At 38.0% G+C, this 20,695-nt stretch overlaps 1 protein-coding gene across 25 annotated transcripts in view; it reads left to right on the forward strand.

Moving 5' to 3' along the window:
* CD44 (CD44 molecule (IN blood group)) overlaps positions 1-20,695 on the forward strand; it is a 71,235-nt gene that overhangs the window by 37,070 nt on the left and 13,470 nt on the right. For 8 of the 25 annotated variants that reach the window (XM_072039004.1, XM_072039005.1, XM_072039015.1 and 5 more), the window contains 11 exons: positions 1,528-1,650; positions 3,135-3,239; positions 5,709-5,888; positions 7,642-7,803; positions 9,010-9,198; positions 10,095-10,280; positions 10,759-10,947; positions 12,698-12,961; positions 13,858-14,043; positions 17,569-17,691; positions 18,768-18,846. In XM_072039004.1, the coding sequence (XP_071895105.1) occupies positions 1,528-1,650; positions 3,135-3,239; positions 5,709-5,888; positions 7,642-7,803; positions 9,010-9,198; positions 10,095-10,280; positions 10,759-10,947; positions 12,698-12,961; positions 13,858-14,043; positions 17,569-17,691; positions 18,768-18,846 (1,786 nt within the window). The remainder of the gene's footprint in view (positions 1-1,527; positions 1,651-3,134; positions 3,240-5,708; positions 5,889-7,641; positions 7,804-9,009; positions 9,199-10,094; positions 10,281-10,758; positions 10,948-12,697; positions 12,962-13,857; positions 14,044-17,568; positions 17,692-18,767; positions 18,847-20,695) is intronic. The other 17 variants (XM_072039007.1, XM_072039008.1, XM_072039018.1 and 14 more) reach the window with 14 other exon arrangements.

A 20,695-nucleotide genomic window follows, 5' to 3' on the forward strand; every position in this document is an offset into this window, starting at 1 on the left:
TGGGGTTTTGCGTTTTTGGCTTTGAGTGTTTGCGTTTTCTTTTTTTTTTTTTCCCTTTTCTACCCAATGATCCTCTTCCTTCACCAAACGAGTATCGTGTAAAGGGGTAGCTGCTCTTCTGATTGGCTCTTGTTTCAGAGATCTTTCCTGTGCCACAGGAAAAGCTGATTTTGAACTTGTGAGGTTCCAGTCCTTAGAAGGAACTTCTTCCAGTACTACTGGAATTTATATCTTGTTTTCACATACATTGGATTTCTGGGCTTCCTGTGTGGGTCTTTGTGTCCTGAGGAAAAATTCCTTTTTGGAGGGAAATTCCAGCCTCTACACATGATGCTCAAGTAGTTATGTTTGCATGCATATACCTATTTGGCCTGCCTTGCACAGCAAAGGAAAAGAGTGTAAGCCCTGTAATTTCTCTAGGGGAAAATCTATTTCCATCCTTAAATGTCTGTCACAAGCTATGGGTCAATACTATTTGAAATGCTGTGTTCTGAGAAAAAGTTGTGCAGGGGTAACATAACAGAGGTAAAGCTGTGTCTCTGCAATGTGCTGATGCCTTCCTCGGAAGTGTTTCTGGTGTACTTCTTACTGATTCCAGCTGGCTACGGGGAGTGCATGTGTCTTTCAAGCAGAATGGCCATTCTTCTGAGCCCAGGTCTCTGGTAGCGTTAGCTTCACAGGGTTGTAAGAGGAAGCAAAGGCAAAACTAATGGGTGTGCTTGTTTCTGGGTATCCTTTTCACCTGTCGTGGATGCTTCTATCACCTTTTGTGCCTGATTTTGTGTCAAGTCTTGGTGGATGTTCCGTGTGCTGGAAGTTACCTCGGCCTATCTGTTCTCTCTTGCTGGCACAGCCTGTGAGGAACTCATTAACCTCGTAGAACAGCAAGAACAGATTCACGGGGCTTTGTGATGACTCCTCTCAAGGGACTGTGTTCTGTCCTGGGACTGCCACTAGTTCTTTCGTCTGGCTAAGTGTCTTAGGAATGTAATGATACCACAGGTTCATACATTCCCTTTCCACTCACATCCATCTCAGTGGCATGAGCATGTTCAGGGTGCTGGTGCTGGTGGACTCGACTTTGATGAAGGAAATGTGCCTCTCAAGAAATAACAAGTTCCTTGTTCAATGAACCATGTCCTAACAGCTCCGGGGCCTCCTCATGTTCACCTGGAGAAAACTACCACCCAAACCTGGTGGAATCCATTTTCAAATGAGTGGTGGTGGTCAAATCCCAAAGAGAAGACACAAGAATGAGATAGGAGTCATTTTCTGCAATGACCCTCCATAGGGCACTGCAATATAGCTAACAGCCTTGGTGGGGTGGCTTCAGCAAGGCCATGGCAGGGTGATGCATCTCTCCTGTGGGAGGAAGAACCAGTAGGAGATATAGTCCGTGGCAAGCACGGTGCTGTTCAGCCTCCGCAGTGGCAGTGGGCTGCATGCAGGGGAGACAGCAAAGCATAACTGCTGCCAGCAGAAGGCCTTGCGGGTTAGGGCTTCATGGCAGATTTAACATCACCACAGCAGATGTGACCTCAAGCGGCAACGGTTCAGATGATGAAGACTCTTCAGAGGAGACGACTTACCCTACAGTGTTTCCAGGATGGGATATAAGTGTGGCCAAGAAAGAGTATGCTCCAAGTACTAGTAAGGAACTTCCCTTCTCTTTGGATGTGTGTTTTGTTTTTGTTTTTTGTTTTATGTAACAAATCTTATGGTCCTCCTCCTTTACTGCATGTACTTTGCCTAAAGAGTGGACACTCTTCTATCAACTCTTACTCATGAATGTTCCCTTTTCCATTGGAAACCTCTTGTAAGACCCATATTAGTTGAATAGATATCTGTTCTATCATTACTTAAAATTAACATCACAGTTTTATCCCTATTTGAACACATTCATTCATTCATTTTCTTCCTGAAAGACATGTTTATCATTTTGCATAGTACCACAGTGATGATCTGATAACTCTTTCTTAACTAAAAAGTCATCCATAGCTAAAATAAATTTTCTTTTAAAACCAGAAGATCTCCACATATGAGGCTTGAAGCCAAATGCTGTGTTCAATGAAGCACCTCATAGGTGCTACTTGGCCTCATGACCAGGGAATGTCCCCCACCCTCAGGCATTTCCATTTCCTTTTTTTTTTTTTTTTCCAGTATATATTTTGTCATTGATAACCATACTACATGGCTTTCATTTGTTCAAATATAATAACTTGTTCCTTTTTTTTTTTTTTTTAATTGAATGTAATTTAATATAATTTAAGCACATCTTAATGTCTTCTATTCTATGCACTTGTGCACTCAGTAGTGTAAACAAATCTGTGCATCTTACTTTTTTTTCTGAATGCAGTGGAGGATTTTTCTGTTTGATTTTCAGCAGTAGTCTTTGTTATTAGAGGAACATACAAAATGAGCAATTCAACTTGCTTAGGGATTTTTATTCTTTTGCCTACATTTTAGGTTTTTCTGGTATTAATTTCTTTAGCTTTTACTCTCTGCATTTTACTCTCTGACTTATTCCACATAGCATATAATGTTCAAACAAACTCTATGGCCTAGTGGTGTCTGCATGTTCCCCAGGTGAAAATGTGTACAATCTCTGGTCATAGCTTCTTGTAGCAGTTTTATTTTACCAGTTCAATCTGGTAAAATCTATAACTTTCTTGACTAATATTGGCTTTCTATTGGCAGTCATGGTGCTTTCAGATTTTTGCTGATTACTTCTGTTGAGCTCTGTGGATATTCTAACATGAATCTCAGTACTTGAGTACTTAGCAAGCATGTTTTACATGTACTCAGGCGTCTACTATATTCTTTAGGTAGAGCATTATTCTTCAAACTAGAATTTAAATGTCTGTAACTTCTGTAATAGCCCTGCACTACTTCTGCTGTACATTATTCTTCTATTGCTTTTCCCCCTTATTCTTGGGAAACTTTGCATCTGTCTGATACAAAGAATAAAACCTAGTGGTTTGATATAAAGGGATTTGATATGAAGAGTAGTGAGACTATGATCCATTTATGCATGAATTTCCATAATCCATTATCTTTATGGCACACAATAACAGTAAAGTAATAATGATAGACGTACAGCATGATCAGCATTGAATCCTCCATTGTCCTAACAGCTATGGACTTGCAACATGGAGTGCTTCTGGAAATCTCCACACAAGATCCTTGGAACCCCTCTTATACAGATGAAGAGGAGCAATATCCTAGCTCTGCGGGCAGGGGTAAAGCAATTTAGCATTTCAGATAATAGTCAGATTTATGACATAATTCAATGAAATATAACTCACTTATGGTGCAGCTGATTATAATTCCTATACTATTAGCTTCAGTTATACATTATTTGTGCTAGAGCCCTCAGAGGTGGCATCTGTAACATTCATCTACCATTCCAAATCTATCTTTGACAACTGATCTTCATTACTTGCCACTTTTCCCCATGTCTCCAGGGTTTTTAAACTTGCACTGCTAGTAGTACAATAAAACCAAGCAGATTGCAATGTGTAACATTTTGGTGACCCAACTTGGTGAGGAAAAAAAAATTCCCTTTTTAACTACAAAATTCCTATCGTAAAATCTGAAGACAAAGAAGAGGAAGGGAGCTGGTGATTCAGAAACATAAAGGTTAGATTAATCATAACTTCTCGGTTAAATCAGGCCTCCTGAACAATAAGCTCTTGTCAGGTACAAATATGATCAAATTCAGTAGTAACCTCCTACTCTTTCCATTGTTTAGTACACATGTAAAACCATAATGCTACTTACAGAAACATTTAGGGCAATATTTGAAAATTATGTAGGTGGAAAATCTGCAGATATAAAGCTTGGATCAATTTAAGTAAATTAATTAGTTTGGGATAATAAGATAATGCTGGTAGTATACATTTGGCAAAGTTAAAAAATTATCCAGCTGAAGTTAAACTGGTCTTCAAGACACAAAGGGCTCAGCCTAGGATCTGTTACTGCTAAGGATTCATTCTGAGTGGAAGAGTAAACATTACATTCCTAACTGTGCTATGAAGGATAATACTACCTCCAGACAAATGTGAACTTTTTCCTACCAGTGTTAGTGCCAGCAGCCAACTGTGCTGTTGAAAACGTTCTCACATTCTTCAAGCCTAAAAACCTCTGTGCGCAAAGGCCTATGGAGTGCATTCTCCAGCTATTTTTGTTGTGTACATAAATAGTCTCCAGTAATTTTTTTTTAAAACATAGTTGAATATGAACTTCATTTTTGGCTATACCCTGTTAAAGTGAAGGGCAAAACTGAATAGCTGAAGGCACAGCTTTCTGCAGCTGGATTAGGGGCTAGTCTTGTAATTGCATAAAATTAGATTGCACTGAAAATAAATATATTTCAGGTGGACTTGTGGAAAGCTTTCTTATCCCTCTGTAAAAACAGGCATTTTCTACTTACAACAGTAGTTCTTTGGATTTATATGATCTGCCTCCAATGGCTAGGTACAATTCTTTGTGATCCTGCGGTTTTTGGGAGCACTGTAATGTTATCCAGGTGACACAGGGCAGAAGCTATAATCACCTAGAAAGAATTTCTGTGAAAAGTTTCTTTTAATTCTGAAGCATTGTTAAATTAGTTGTATTAATACACTTCTTAATTTTAACATATAGTCCTACTGGATGCAAATTCAGCACCAAATATTACAGGATAATCTCTCTATATATTTGTTTTAATTACAAAAATAATGAATTACATTTGCAAGAATGATCTCCTTGTGAACATTTCATCATTTGAAATGTGAAGATATATATTCCTCCATTTCTGCTCTTCTAGGAAAATGCTTAGCATAGGTTTCTTTAGCAGGTGACTAAGTGCATATGTAACAGGTCCAATTCATTCTTTGCATCCTCTGGTAAAGGGTCTTTATTTTACCTTTCATGTATCCATGTATCACTCATGGAAATGTTTGCTACTTAATGCATTTTTTTTAATTGGGTTCTAATATTCATCTTACTGTTACAAGTATTCTTATTTTTATTTTATTTTATTTTTCGGCATATCTTTTTCTAAGACTTCTACTGTTTATTAGAAAATCTCTTATGGTGGTGGTATTTCAGATGACTTTTGACTGCATTTTCTGCTGTGTAAACAGCAAATTCAACAGCAAGCAATTAATTTATTTTAGGTGTAATTATTACTGAGTTCAAAGCTAGTATGCTTTTCAACCTCAAATATACAAACGTGTTTATTTTCTCCATCCCACTGAATATTCTTTCAGTCCCAGAAGGAATGACAATTTCCTTGGAGAAAGGAATTCCTTGCCTTGCAATTGTGTAATTGAGATATTAACTCAAAAGAGAAAGTTCATCATCTCTTTCACTTTCATAAACCCAGAATCTGCAGACTCAACAGTTATGTTAGTATTAATAAATACGAAGTAGAGATGCAAGTTGGTGTTCCCTATGTGTTCTTCCACTGCTTTTCCTATAGCTTTTCTCTGCCATTGGTCATTGGGATACTAAATCTTCCTCTGTTCCTGGTGGAGCTTCTGTGTTCAAAATGAGCTTCGGTTTCCAAAGCAGCTTTGCTTCCTTTCATCTTTTACACCAAATGCAACAATTAAAAAAGAAAAGCAAAACAAAATCCAGCCTTACTGCGTAGACCATGAAGATAAGGATAATATGACTGGTGTTGGGTATTTTGATCATTATTGATTCAATCATCATCTTATCAGCACCAGTTACAAGTGAAAATGAAAAGCATCAAGGACCAACCCAACATCCACTGTTACACAGTGCTCATTCTGGATGGATCAGTCAAGCACAAAACCCTGCAAATACAACTGGGAGTACTGAACATCAAGAATTTACTCTTCCAGGTGAAAATGATATTGAAAAGAAAACTTCTTATACAGGTAATACTACAGGTCAGATTTTAGTAAGTTATCAGGGTTTACTTAAGGTTTAATTTCAGAATGTTTTTACTAACAATTTTGCAATCTGAAGCCATATCAGATGTTCTGTGAACAAACCTGAGCAACAGGAATCTGCAGGTTGCATTCTATACATATATATAAAATCTGTTATTCAGACTCGGTCCTGGAGGTTTGTCTTCTCTCTCATTTGGACTGTGTGTCAATACCTATAGTGGATTAATACTGCAATTGTCTCCTACATTTTGTGTTCTATCACATGCAGTCACAACTCTTTACCAGGCTATCTACCAGGCTTATATCTGTAGGAAACAGTAAATGTTTAAATAGAAAGATAATAATGTCTGTTGCATTTTTTGCATATTTGAGAGCTGTGTTCACACCCCTCTTGAAAGCCATTATTGGACCCGTTTTTTTACAGTTTTTGTTAAATCAGCAATTTTAACTCAAAAATAGTATCCAAAATATCTACTCACTCCACTTTTGAAATCTGACTAGATTATACTGAAGTAAAGAAAAAAGAAGCATACTGTAGAATAAAAGAGAGGCTTCTCCCTTCCATCAGTCTAATAAATTGAAACAAAAGCTTCAATTCTACTGTAAAGCCAGTAACTGAAAACTGATAAATATTAGTTGATGTTCCTGCGTGTGTTTGTCTAGCTAATGACTGATGTGCTATACTAAGCACTGCCAACAGTCATCATCTGTTCTTACTGATTATCAAACACAGACCAATGAAGACAAGTACATCATAGACATTGTTTGGGATGCCGTATCATGTGCATATATTCCTTCACCTAAATCTAAGCAAAAGTTTAAGGTAGCTCACTGCTTTAGCAGTCCCCAAGCCTACATTCTTCTAAGATATCAACTCCAGGTGCTTCATCAACATCCTTTAAAAATCTGGTGATGCAATGCAATATATTACTGATAGATATATAAATATTATATTACATTATTATAGCAATATAATTTGGCCTAGTAGCAATTTAATTTTTTACTTCCTATGGTAATTTTCTTTTTTTATTTATTTGTTTGGTTTTTATTAGGTTGGAGGTGTTTTTAATAGGGGATAAGTTAAGATTTGGGTACTCTTTAGTTGTGACTATCTAATAAAAGCTACAGATTGCTTAATATGCAAAATATTTTATATTTCTATATAATTGCTATATCAGATATCTTCCAGTCAATTGTTCACTCATATACTACGTGCATCATTCACAAATCTGCATCTGTGAACCTTCCCTGCTGCCAGACTTGCTTTTTTATTTTTTCTGGAGAGTCTAATAAAATAGTGACACTTCGAGGGGGAAAAGTTGGATATAGTCAATACATTCAAATTCTGTGATTAAAATCTTACTGGTGGATCAGTTTCTTCCAGTTATTTCTGCCTTTTTTGTTCTTATGCATCAGTGGATTTTAGTTTGATATTCAACCAATACGAAGTCATGAAAAGCAAGACTCAGGGAAATACTTTTGGAAATCAATGAGGTATCTTGATTCTGAAAAGCATATGCTCAGTTTGAGGAAGGATTCAATCCTGTTGGTGATGGTAGGCAGCTTTTCTAAACATAAACCAGAATGAGAAGCAAAACTGCTTTACTTCTCTTTGCCATTAAATGTAGTAGACATGTGAGCAAGGCCTGTCATAGAGACAAGAACCGAAGAGGAGAATAATATGAGAAATGGATCTTTATATACTGAGTTCATAATTGCTTCACCATCATCATAACAGCTATGGCCTCCAGTCATGGGGCCAGACAGAATGACTCAGCGCAAGACCAATTGGTGTATCCAGGCTGGGACAAGGGAGAGGATTATTCCACACAAGCCCCTGTAATGGATAGAGTTATTCCTTCCAGAGAAAATAATCATGAAAAAGAGTCTTCCAATACAGGTACTATTAATAATATCAGCTCTGCATATTTCATCACTTCTTTCTCTCTGGTGGCAAGTTTTGAAACAACATTGCATGACTGTAGAGAGGAGTGGTTTACTGATCTCTTTAGGACAGTGACATAACCTGCCTGAATGGTGGTGAGATTTTAGCTCTCTAGAAAACATTTATCTTATACTTACCAGTAACACATCTATTGCTTTCTGTTCTTCAGTTAAGCATGACTGTGGAGTTGCATGCAGTTCAGTACATACATGTATGTTATATTAATTTGTGTTGCCAAAGAGTTATTACCATAATGTTGAATTCATAATTATGTTACTTGTATCTAAACAAGTTAATGCTTTTAATCTGTGAATAATGATCTGGTAGAAGAGTGTTCTTTTCATAGATTTTTGAAAAACATCCATCACTCTGGTTCACAGAATTATGAGAGAAAGGAATTTAGAAATCTGACATGACACAACTCTACCACTGAATTTATGATGCAGCTTGGTATAGCACATACCATTTATGCCATTGAAGTATATTCCAAAATTATGATATGAGAACATAATTTGTTTATACTAAAATAAGAGGAAGTGTAACTTTAACCGTTTCTCAATCAGACACTCCTCAGAATCTATTTTTAATTTTGTGAACAAAGTAATTCTGATAATTATAATCCTTCGGTAATTCCAAAATATGAATTTCATTTTGAGAAGAAAATTGCTCTTACTACTGCCATAAACAGGATAACAAATTAAAAGCACTTTTTGTAACTTGTCACTACTCACATAGTCTTAAGCAACAAAGGGGCATCAATGGTTGTAGAATGGGACCTTTACTGTCACTGCTGATATCTGTAAGGTAAAATACACTGTATCACCACTGGACAGTGGTGCTGAAGCTCTGTGATCAGCCTGAGATACAGGGCAGGAATTATCCTGACCTCTCTCCATGGCCTTTCACTGCATCCACTGTCCTTGGGACTCTTTTGGATTAAGTCATGAAGTGCATGTGAATAACAAGCAAAAAGTTCTGTTCAAAATGTTGAGACAGTGATGAGGATGTACAGGGGGCAAAAGATCCCTCATCTCCCCCTCTGTGGTATGAAAAGCATAGCAGTGGTTTAAGGTGAATAGGAGACTTGAATATGATGGGTATATGAGGGGCACAGCAGGATGCATGTTGAATTCACAACTGATTCAACCATCATCATAACAGCTCTTGCCACTCCTGACGGTGCTCATCATGAAGACTCAACTCAGCCACCTCTGTCTTCAGACAATGAAGTAGGATGGGGCACTGAAGGCATCACACATTCCACAGATGCCCCTGGGGGTGAGGTCCTCCACGGGCTGAATCCTGCTAGTACGAATGAAGCTGGAGATGACTCTCTCCTGACGGGTACCAGTAAGAATAATGGATCATGCTCATTTCTCACGTGCTGTGTGAAATGAGGCATTATTTCTTCTGATTTTGATGCCTTTCACTACCTTTCTCATCTTGGGGATCTACAACCCTATTGCGGACTTGCAACCCAAAAACTTCCTGTGGTGGGATCTGTGCTGTTATTAAAACAACCTTCTGGAGTGGTTGCAGGGGACTTCTTCCTGGTACATTTGGTGGTTTCTGGTCTTTGCTGAAGCACGTTGCCAGGTGGCCTCCTGTCTCTTCTTATGCATGTCATGTGCCTTGATGATCCCGAATTCCCAGCCCCATCCTCCCATATTATGTGTCGGTGGGGTCAGGCTTGGTATGCTTTGGTGCTGCGATTGGTGTGGTGGAGGTGCTCTGGTGGACTTAATTGAGTGATCTGCTCCTGTGACTCAGCAGTGACACCATCACCAAGGAAGACTGTCCTGATGGTGAGAGCAGAGCATTCACACAAGATTTATATCCCGTTAATTCTGCCTTCCATTCCTTACTCCTCACTAGGGGAGTCACAGGCACAACACCACAGATCGGGCTGTGGTATGGCTGCTCACTCCTGAGTTACAGGGTCAGGCTTTTGCTGCTGTGGTTTCTTCTTCCGAAGGTCTTCCCTCTCCATCTGTCACTGGGATACATGGGTACAGCCAACATCTCCATCCAACATGACAAACAAGTTGTGTTTAAGTGTCTCAAAAGCCAGTGGCAGCGTGGAAGAGGAAGGGGAGGCCTTCTGCTCATCCTTCTCCTGCCATGCTTTAAACCAGGCAGAAGGACATCCTTTCTGCCTTGCTGTGATACCAGAAAGAGGGCAATAAGATGGGTGGTGGTTTGGTGGGCATTAACGTTTAAAGCTGATCGTGCCATCGTCATGGCAGTCACAGAGTCCATGGATGCTGTCAGCCGGGAGGAAGCTACCAAAGAGCCGTTGGCACCCAGCGCTCAGCCTGGAAGTGAAAGTGAACAAGCAAATACCACAGACGGCTCTTATGTCAATTTGGTACCTGGAGTTTTTTCAGACATTGATGATCATCACAATCAGTTACAGACCCTTCTTTCTACGAGTAAGGCATACAAATTAAAAGCACTTTTTGTAACTTGTCACTACTCACATAGTCTCAAGCAACAAAGGGGTATCAACGGTTGTAGAATGGGATCTTTACTGTCACTGCTGATATCTGTAAGGTAAAATACACTGTATCACCACTGGACAGTGGTGCTGAAGCTCTGTGATCAGCCTGAGATACAGGGCAGGAATTATCCTGACCTCTCTCCATGGCCTTTCACTGCATCCACTGTCCTTGGGACTCTTTTGGATTAAGTCATAAAGTGCATGTGAATAACAAGCAAAAAGTTCTGTTCAAAATGTTGAGACAGTGATGAGGATGTACAGGGGGCAAAAGATCCCTCATCTCCCCCTCTGTGGTATGAAAAGCATAGCAGTGGTTTAAGGTGAACAGGAGACTTGAATGTGATGGGTATATGAGGGGCACAGCAGGATGCATGTTGAATTCACAACTGATTCAACCATCATCATAACAGCTCTTGCCACTCCTGACGGTGCTCATCATGAAAACTCAACTCAGCCACCTCTGTCTTCAGACAATGAAGAAGGATGGGGCACTGAAGGCATCACACATTCCACAGATGCCCCTGGGGGTGAGGTCCTCCACGGGCTGAATCCTGCTAGTACGAATGAAGCTGGAGATGACTCTCTCCTGACGGGTACCAGTAAGAATAATGGATCATACTCATTTCTCACGTGCTGTGTGAAATGAGGCATTATTTCTTCTGATTTTGATGCCTCTCACTATCTTTCTCATCTTGGGGATCTACATTCTTGTTGTAGACTTGCAGTGCAAACTGATTTATAATTCTGTTGCATGTGAACATCCAAACAAGAAATGCTATCCATTAAGACTGCTTTTTCCTGGGTGTACTGTTTCTTATGCCCTCCATTTTTTTTTCAATTTAAGTTTTAGTGGAAGGTGATACAGAGAAAATTATTATTTTATTTTTTTTCGAGGTAAATGAATTGTATGTTTAAAAACAGTTTTTCATGTCTATTCATCCCTGGTTTTAGGATCACCACAGACACCATTAGTACAGTAAATTTTAAAATAACTTACTACAGTTCATGAAGATCTACAAGGTTCAATTCTTATTTTATGTATGGTATCCTATTGAGTTATCCACCATCACAATATTGAATTTTTATCCTAAAATTTTAGTTTTTAATACTGGATTTTTATGATGTTTTAGTGCATTTGAAATGTTACATCTCTCGTATTTTATTAAGAAAAATAAAACTCTAAGGGAAAAATTAAAACTTATGCTTTCCCTTTTCAACTTCCATTTTCTTCAGGATTCCTTTAAATCACAACTCCTGGGATTTTCCAAAGAGCTATGAAAACCAAAACTTGTGTTGATAAAAAACAGTTCTTTTCTCTACTTCCTCCTTTTGTTTTCCAAGAATGGAAACGATCATATAAAGCTTCACTGTTTATTGTCATCAGCTTGTTAAGCTCTATGTAGTTCAACAGATCAATTACAAATGAAACAAACAAACAAAAACATACAAACAAACAAAAAAACACAACAGGATTTGACAATCTATTTAAGTGCTTGTAAGTGCTTTCTAACAAGTCATTCTAATCTTATTCCTATGTAATGATAGGAATTCTAATACACATTCCATTCTGAAAATAATATGATTTTTCTCCCTTCTAAATAGTTGTTAGTAGATATTTTCCAAGATAACATTTTAGGCTCCCATTGTTTGGAAATGCATGTTTTGGTGTGTCATTTTGTTTCACAATGTTAATTTTCAGTGCTGTAATTTTGCATGTATATTAGCCTTTATTATTCTATTCATATTTTGGAGCATTTGCAATTACTGCAAGGGCATTTAGTTAGGCTATGCTATTTTTGCGTGTTTTTTTGACATCCGTACTTTTTCATCAGCAGCAGTCTCTTTAGAGAAGAGCACCATATGAGTGATTGTGGGAAGGATGTTAATTAAAAAAATTATTTCCTTTATTTTCCATTAGAATTCATTTTGAATTCGTCTGTTGGGAGACCAGCATGCATTCTTATGATAATCTCATGGAAAAGCAGAGATGAAAAATACACTAGAAAGGAGATTTTATTAGATTGATGATGATGATCTTAATCTTAAATAATCAGGTAGCTATAGCAGTAGCTGCTATCTATTCTTTAAATAGTTTTTATATACTTCCAAGATCACTGATATTTGGGGAAATGAGTAAGCAAATATTCAAATAATCAATAAATCATAGTTAAAGGAATAGATAAAAAATAATAATAATAATAATGACAGATACAGATCTTGTTTGCTTGCCCCAACCCTTCCCCAAGGAAAAGGCAGACTTTATTAAATGAAATAAAAAGAGAAAAATTGATGAGGTGGGATTTTGCAAATATGTTTGAGGTTAATTTAGCCATCATCACATCACAACAGCAACAGCCAAAATTGATGTTCTGGAACCAGCGGATGTAACCCAGGAAGTGTGGACACCTCGAGTCATCATAACAGCTCTTGCCACTCCTGACGGTGCTCATCATGAAGACTCAACTCAGCCACCTCTGTCTTCAGACAATGAAGTAGGATGGGGCACTGAAGGCATCACACATTCCACAGATGCCCCTGGGGGTGAGGTCCTCCACGGGCTGAATCCTGCTAGTACGAATGAAGCTGGAGATGACTCTCTCCTGACGGGTACCAGTAAGAATAATGGATCATGCTCATTTCTCACGTGCTGTGTGAAATGAGGCATTATTTCTTCTGATTTTGATGCCTTTCACTACCTTTCTCATCTTGGGGATCTACAACCCTATTGCGGACTTGCAACCCAAAAATTTCCTGTGGTGGGATCTGTGCTGTTGTTAGTACAACCTTCTGGAATGGTCGCAGGGGACTTCTTCCTGGTACATTTGGTGGTTTCTGGTCTTTGCTGAAGCACGTTGCCAGGTGGCCTCCTGTCTCTTCTTATGCATGTCATGTGCCTTGGTGATCCCGAATTCCCAGCCCCATCCTCCCATATTATGCGTCGGTGGAGTCAGGCTTGGTATGCTTTGGTGCTGCGATTGGTGTGGTGGAGGTGCTCTGGTGAACTTAATTGAGTGATCTGCTCCTGTGACTCAGCAGTGACACCATCACCAAGGAAGACTGTCCTGATGGTGAGAGCAGAGCATTCACACAAGATTTATATCCCGTTAATTCTGCCTTCCATTCCTTACTCCTCACTAGGGGAGTCACAGGCACAACACCACAGATCGGGCTGTGGTATGGCTGCTCACTCCTGAGTTACAGGGTCAGGCTTTTGCTGCTGTGGTTTCTTCTTCCGAAGGTCTTCCCTCTCCATCTGTCACTGGGATACATGGGTACAGCCAACATCTCCATCCAACATGACAAACAAGTTGTGTTTAAGTGTCTCAAAAGCCAGTGGCAGCGTGGAAGAGGAAGGGGAGGCCTTCTGCTCATCCTTCTCCTGCCGTGCTTTAAACCAGGCAGAAGGACATCCTTTCTGCCTTGCTGTGATACCAGAAAGAGGGAAATAAGATGGGTGGTGGTTTGATGGGCATTAACGTTTAAAGCTGATCGTGCCATCGTCATGGCAGTCACGGAGTCCATGGATGTTGTCGGCCGGGAGGAAGCTACCAAAGAGCCGTTGGCACCCAGCGCTCAGCCTGGAAGTGAAAGTGAACAAGCAAATACCACAGACGGCTCTTATGTCAATTTGGTACCTGGAGTTTTTTCAGACATTGATGATCATCACAATCAGTTACAGACCCCTCTTCCTCCTAGTAAGAAGTATAAATTAAAATGGTTTTTGTTTTTCCATGTCAGTTATCGTTTGGGACAACGATGATTCCCTGAAAGTATTTGCACTAAACAGGGTTTTCAGTTATGCTCATAATATAATTTGATTTTTTGGTTATTATTGCTTTTGGCTTTTCTAGATATTTTTATGATCCACATCTAAGATGCCATGAAAGGAAATCTTTTTCTCTGCAAAGCAGAGGACTTTTGCCAAATGACTGAAAATAGTGTTTTGCAAGTAACTTTTTCTTACATTTTACTATCTGTATGTGACAACATATCTCATAAAATGAAAAAGCATAAGCTTTTTCCCCATGCTAGCAATTTTCTTCCTATTTGACGGTCACAAGTGACATCTCTGTAACACCTAATAGTTTTTCACTCTTCCCCTGTCCTCATTCCTTCTGTGTCAGTTGAATACATATCAAGAAAAAGTAATTCTGTCTGCAGTCCTTTTTCTTTTTTCTTTTTTCCTGCCTAGTTACCTCTGCTATTGGTATCTTGCCAATGATTAATTATAGCTACATATAGTGGGTTTTAACTGACGTTTCCTCTGTGAACAGTTTCTTAAATGTTATTCTTCTGATAAAGTTAGTGCAGTTAACAGTAACCATGTTTACTTTATTACACTACAAATATCTTTTATTTTATCTTATTTTATTTTATTTTATTTATTTTTATTTTTTTGGCAACTTAGTAGTATGGGAAATTGAGGGACTTTTCCTTGTTCCTAAACACATCATGCTAATAGCAATTTTTTATTTTTTTTTTTTTTTCCCCAGAATCTAGTTATCTCACACACTAATCTAAATACTACTTTCATGCACTTTCCTGGAAGTTAGTGGAACTTTGTCAGGTTTGGCCAATGCTCTGTGGTCATTCTTTACACAGAAACATAATTATATACTTGTATATGTAAAACATACATATACTTACGTATACTATTTATATGTCTTACAGCAAGCACTTTAAAGATATTTTTATTATTCATAATGGTTAGGAGTTAGAATTTGCTTCCAATGAAAACATTAATTTTGAAAGATTTGAAAATGGAATTTGGAGTGACAGCTAAATGTTTCTAGGTATGTTTGATTTCTCTCTACAGTTTTACCCTGGGATAACTCCACTTGGTTTGGTGGAGTCTATTTAAAATAATTAATGTGAATTCATACGCTATCAGGTAGAATTTTTCTTCCTTTTTTTTTTTTTTTTTTTTTTTTCCCAGAGTTTTATGTAGACACAGTAAAATAAATCTACCAAAACCGCGGTTAAAATATTTTGACATAGGCACAGCAATATAAATGCAAAATGTGTATTTGCATTTTATTGGAAAGATAAATATTTTAATAACTGTTTCCTACTATGACAAACTCATTTCTTGACACCCACTGCCCTATTAACTTAATTAGTCCAAGCAGCCTCCTTAATTTACTGTGCAGACATTACAAACTTTGAAAAAATGTTTGCTACCTTTCTGTTTTGATCATATAAAACCTGTAAGGACTGGTTTTAAGACCTTTTTCAAGGTGAATGCCTGTGTAGAATCTTTGCATTGCCAGTGCCCTGGCAAAGTTTCATAAGGCCTTCTTCTTAAAACTTCCTTATTTTTCTCACTTACCTACCCTTTGTAAAACGTAGTACAAGGGGACTACTTGGACACTACTGTTATCATTTTTTTTAAAGTTAATTTATTGAAGCGTTCTTTCATTTGTAACATTGCCCTCTATAGCTGTATTGAGTGAAAAAGATTCCTTAATATATTGACAGGCACTATTTAAAGGCTTCCTCCAAACAAATGAATGGCTTCCTGTAGTATACTCCTTCCTTTCACTTGCCTTTCCTCTGCAGAAATGTTTAAGCTGTTGTCTGACATCCCACTAATGACTGACCTTTTGTCAAAGTGCCACAGTGGAATAACAAATCAGTCTACTGAAGGAATCCAAAAAATAAGAGTCAAAAAGAAGAAAATCTAGTATGTCATCAAAATGAAATGTAGAGCTCAATTGAGGAGCCCTCCCTGCCTTCTGCAGGCACTTCCCAGGAGCCAGAACACCAGGAGACATGATCAAATCCTGTTTCTTCTCAGGGCTCAGGGGAGGGGAAGAGCAAATTTAGCAGTTCTCTTAACACAGGAATCTTTAATAAATGCCTTTCTAAGGGCCTTTTTGGTGAAAAAGCTCTGCCATTTCACGAGGGTGATTTAAAGCACCTTAAAAAATATCCGCTGACACGTCAAGTAGACAAGTCATTACATTTCTCTTGCTCAGCTTTCTTGGAGGCTAGATTAGGTCCCATAGTTGCTGAGTTAGTGCTCTGTCCTTTGGGGTGAGATAGTACAAAACAACTGAAGGGTCAATAAGTTCCTTGTTAACAAAAGTAATGAAAACATCTGGAACATTCAACTACTTGTTGGCTATGCTTAACAGGAGGAAAATGCACTTCTTAGTTTTGTATTTGCCAGCTGCCATTAGGAAATGAGATCAGAAAGGCTGGCTAGAAGAGAGCTGCAATGTGTGTGACAGAAAAAGAACTTTACAGCTGATTAGAGTAAGTGTCTAATTTGCTCTATCAGTGTCTGGAAGAATTCAGAGAGGTGGAGATCTGTAATACTGTTTTTGTACTGATAATGAAGTTGTAGTCCCATGTGAAACTACTGTATCTATAACATACAGATAATTTTAGACATGGGATACCCATATGGCAACAGAGTGGGCCACAAATATTACTGTCATCACATAAAACTTCAAGCAGTGTGACCATCAGAAGAAATATGTGAGACTGGAAGTATGCATTTGAACTTAAGATCTAATTCAGTCTTAGAACCAAATTAAAAAACTTATTAAAAAGAGCCAGAGGATCCATATATAATTTTACAGAGAGTATTTTTGCTATTAGAGAGAATATTTAGAAGTTTTAAGGTCCCACTTTATACATAGCTATCAAATTTAAAACCATCCGGAGTACTATACTTCTATTTTATGAAAGTAGGAAAGTTTTAGAAATTCCTTATCATTCTATATAGGAATAAAATAAAAAGCCTTAAAATTTCTCCATATTGACCATTTTCAATTTAAATCAGAAAGTCAAATTGTCAAATTATTTTTCTCTCTCTACTCTTTTATCATTCTCTTTTCTCCATGGAACAGACAAGATCTTTGACTTATATAACAAAAGCATCTTCAAAAAGTTTCCAACATTCAGAAGTCTTTACCTTCTCTCCAGAAAATTTCTAGGCAATTACAATTGCGTTTTGGTTCATGAAAGTATTGCATAATCAAAAATGAAACATATGAGAATGTGGAAAGGGAAAAACCCTGAGCTTTGTTATTCAGAGTATGATGGCTATAGTCTTTGTAATAGGTTTCCATATGAATACTTTTTAATGACCTCAGTGTGAACTTTCTAGAATTTTTTTTTGTATTGTGGAAGTCATCATTGTCATCATTTTTAACCTCCCTGTTAAATATTCACTAAAGATATTTGGAGTAACATACAGTTTTGTTCTTTAGGATCTACAACCATTATAGATGGTGATCATGGTTCACGCAAGGGAAATTTTGAACCCACTCCTAACCCTGGAGAGAACGCAACAACAACAATAACATCAGAACCAAGGTCATCCCAGATACCAGGTAGGTTTCTGAAGTCATATCTTTTAACAATTTAAGAACATAATGATAGTAATATGAACTGAAATAAGAGATGAAGATGTACATCAAGTATAGTTGTTCAGGTTTTGTTCTGAATCACATTGTCACTGAGAGTCTGAGAAATGGAGCATATTGCAACTCATAAAATATTCTAGCACTATGTAGATAAAAGAAATCATGCATTTTGGAGAACAGGATTAAGAGATAAATAATTTTGATAAATTGATATGCAATCAGGGAAAATTCAGTAAAGATAAATGCAAAGTATCATAACTTTGAGAATATTCCATGAAAACAATATCTGATAAGTGTTACAGAAAAGGAATTGCAGGTTAAAATAGAATGGAAAGAAGCCAACACAATGATGTCAAAGAATGACATTTTTTTTCTGGGACATATTGTGGAATGAAGAACAGGCTATAGAGAAGGTTGTGAAATCTCCTTCATTAAAAATGCTGAGAGCAAATGGAACGTTTCTCAGAGATGCTCTTATTCATTCTGTTTCACTGAAGTGAAATATAACTGAGGTGATCTCTTTGGGTCCTTTCCTGTTTTACCTCTTTATCCTGGTTTTTTAGTTCCTTCTAATTTTTTTTTTGTTTAGGATTTGGCTTTTTAAAGATCTCCCTTAAAGTAAGATTTAAAAAAAAAAATAAAAAATAAAAAAAATATAGATATTTCACTCTACCTTAAAGCCAACCTACTTTTGTACGTGGGATTGCAGATGTGTCAGCACTAAGCCTTTTCTTCTGCTCTTGGAATAAATCAATGACACAACTCCTCTTCACCTATGCAATCTAAAATACACTGATTCTAGATGCCAGAAGTGGCCAGGTATTTCATTGGTGTTGGCCTGGGCATAGCTGAGCGCTTTCTTTGATCACATAGGCAATGTGACTGATGAAATTGTACCTGATTTGCACAGAAGCAATTTGCAAAGTGAACAAACATTCATTCAAGAAGTCTCGCAACTTAAAGAATGCACAAGCATCTGTGAAACTGCAAAATTACATGGGACGGATTAACACATTCTCTCCCCCTCCCTTGACTCTCCCCAGACTGGCTGATCATCGTTGCTGCTCTCTTGGCACTGGCATTGATCCTTGTAGTGTGCATCGCCGTCAGCAGTCGGAGGAGGTAAGGTAGCCCTGCACTTTGAAGCACACCACAGCATGATGTGGGTGCTGGAATAAAGCACTGACACATATCTTTTAGAGGTCATATTGAAATAAGAAGGAGATAAGACACATGGTGAGATGGAAAAATCTATACTTTTCTTTCTGTTAAGTGACTGTAGTTACACACCCTGAATGGCACGGCTTATTGATTTATGTATCACTCTGCTTTGCATACAAAAGCAGAGGCTGCCATTGTTTCCTCCCTCTTAGCCCAGAGGCACCATAGAAACAGACAAATAGGGCCAGTATGACTAAATATAGACTGCATCTGACAAGAACTGAAACAATCTCAAAGCTAAAAATTATGTCCTAGATACTGCAAGTGGAAAACATATATTTTACTTAGAGCTGCCATGCAGGTGGGATTGAGACCAAAGGAGAAAAAGTGCACATGGGTCTGTGGGTGTGCATGGGTTCATGGATTAGATCCTGCCAATATGCACCAATCCCTATGAGGATCAATCTTTGAAGCATGGACATAATCTGGTATTCTTGAAACAGGTGGCATTGTTTCTTTCACCAGGATCAAAATAATTAAGATTTCTTTCACCAGGATCAAAATAATTAAGAGATTAATCTATTCAGATAAGTGATAATCTGCTGCAGACCCAGGGAAGGAGTTGCTGTGCAGTCGCCACACTTCACATAAGCATCAGCTCATCTGAAAGTAGCTCTGCAGCTGTGCTGCAAGGGAACTGGGCAGGCGAAAAAGGTGGATTGAGTATCCAGGGTTATCCAAGCAGTAAAGTGAGAATGTTACAAGCATTCATTTATTTAAAAATGAGAACTGTGTATTTATTTTTATAATGCTGTCAGTTAAAAGGAATTTTGACAGCAGCTTCTCCGGTTTCGCTCTCATTCTGGCTGCCTGTAAAAGCTTGTGGGCTGTAGGCTTTGGTTTCAAGGTAGTTAGCTTCTTGATTCAGAAATCAATAGACTTGGCCTTCATAGTTACAAAGTCAGTATGGCAGGGATCTCAAGCACTTCCACCAAGCAATTGGTTCTTCGCAGCAAATAGCAAATTGCTTCACTATAGGGTTGTTGTTGTTACTGTTTAATTGGTCTTGTCTTGATAAAATTGGTGTTATCTTCACAAAAACAAAACAAAACAAAACAAAACAAAATGGCCCAAGGTTCAGTGTGAGGCAGTTTCCTTGCTTGATTGTTTATTTTTTTATTATTCCTCTTGTTGCAAAGAAGAACATCGCTGTCTGGTTCCTATTGTAAAAAGTATTAGGATCTCCATCCACAGTCCAACACTGGGTGCAGCACAGCCTGACCGTCATGTCAGGAAAGAAAAGCTGAGCTGCTCTTTTGAGAGGCTGTGGCCTCTCTTCCAGCATTTCATAGTTGCAGAGCAGAAATCATTCCTAAGTTTATGCATAGCATTCACACAGCAAACTGAGCTGCTTTGGATGAAATAATCCTCACCTATCAGTCAGTAAGCATGAAAAAAGTCATACTTCAAAAGCATAATGGCATAATTTAACTGCCAAATTAGTCATTCAAACAAAATCTGTTTCAACAACGAAGAAAATACTTTAAAGTAAAACTTCAGAAAATTAGTGTACCTCTTAACAGACCTCTGGGCATTCAGTTTATACTAGGCTATTCAAAGACAACAAGTGGGATATTCAGCACAGTGTATCTAGAGTTTTAATGGACTAGGGCAAATCTGACATCCGTGTAACTATTAATTTCTACTGCCCTGAAGAATATCCAGCCCACATGGTCTGGATGTACAAAGTCTGGATGTACAATGACCCTGTCCATATACTGGGATGTATACAAAGTTCATAAATGTGGAT

This window comes from Anas platyrhynchos, chromosome 5 (genome assembly GCF_047663525.1).
Source record: "Anas platyrhynchos isolate ZD024472 breed Pekin duck chromosome 5, IASCAAS_PekinDuck_T2T, whole genome shotgun sequence".
Taxonomy (NCBI): Eukaryota; Metazoa; Chordata; class Aves; order Anseriformes; family Anatidae; genus Anas; species Anas platyrhynchos.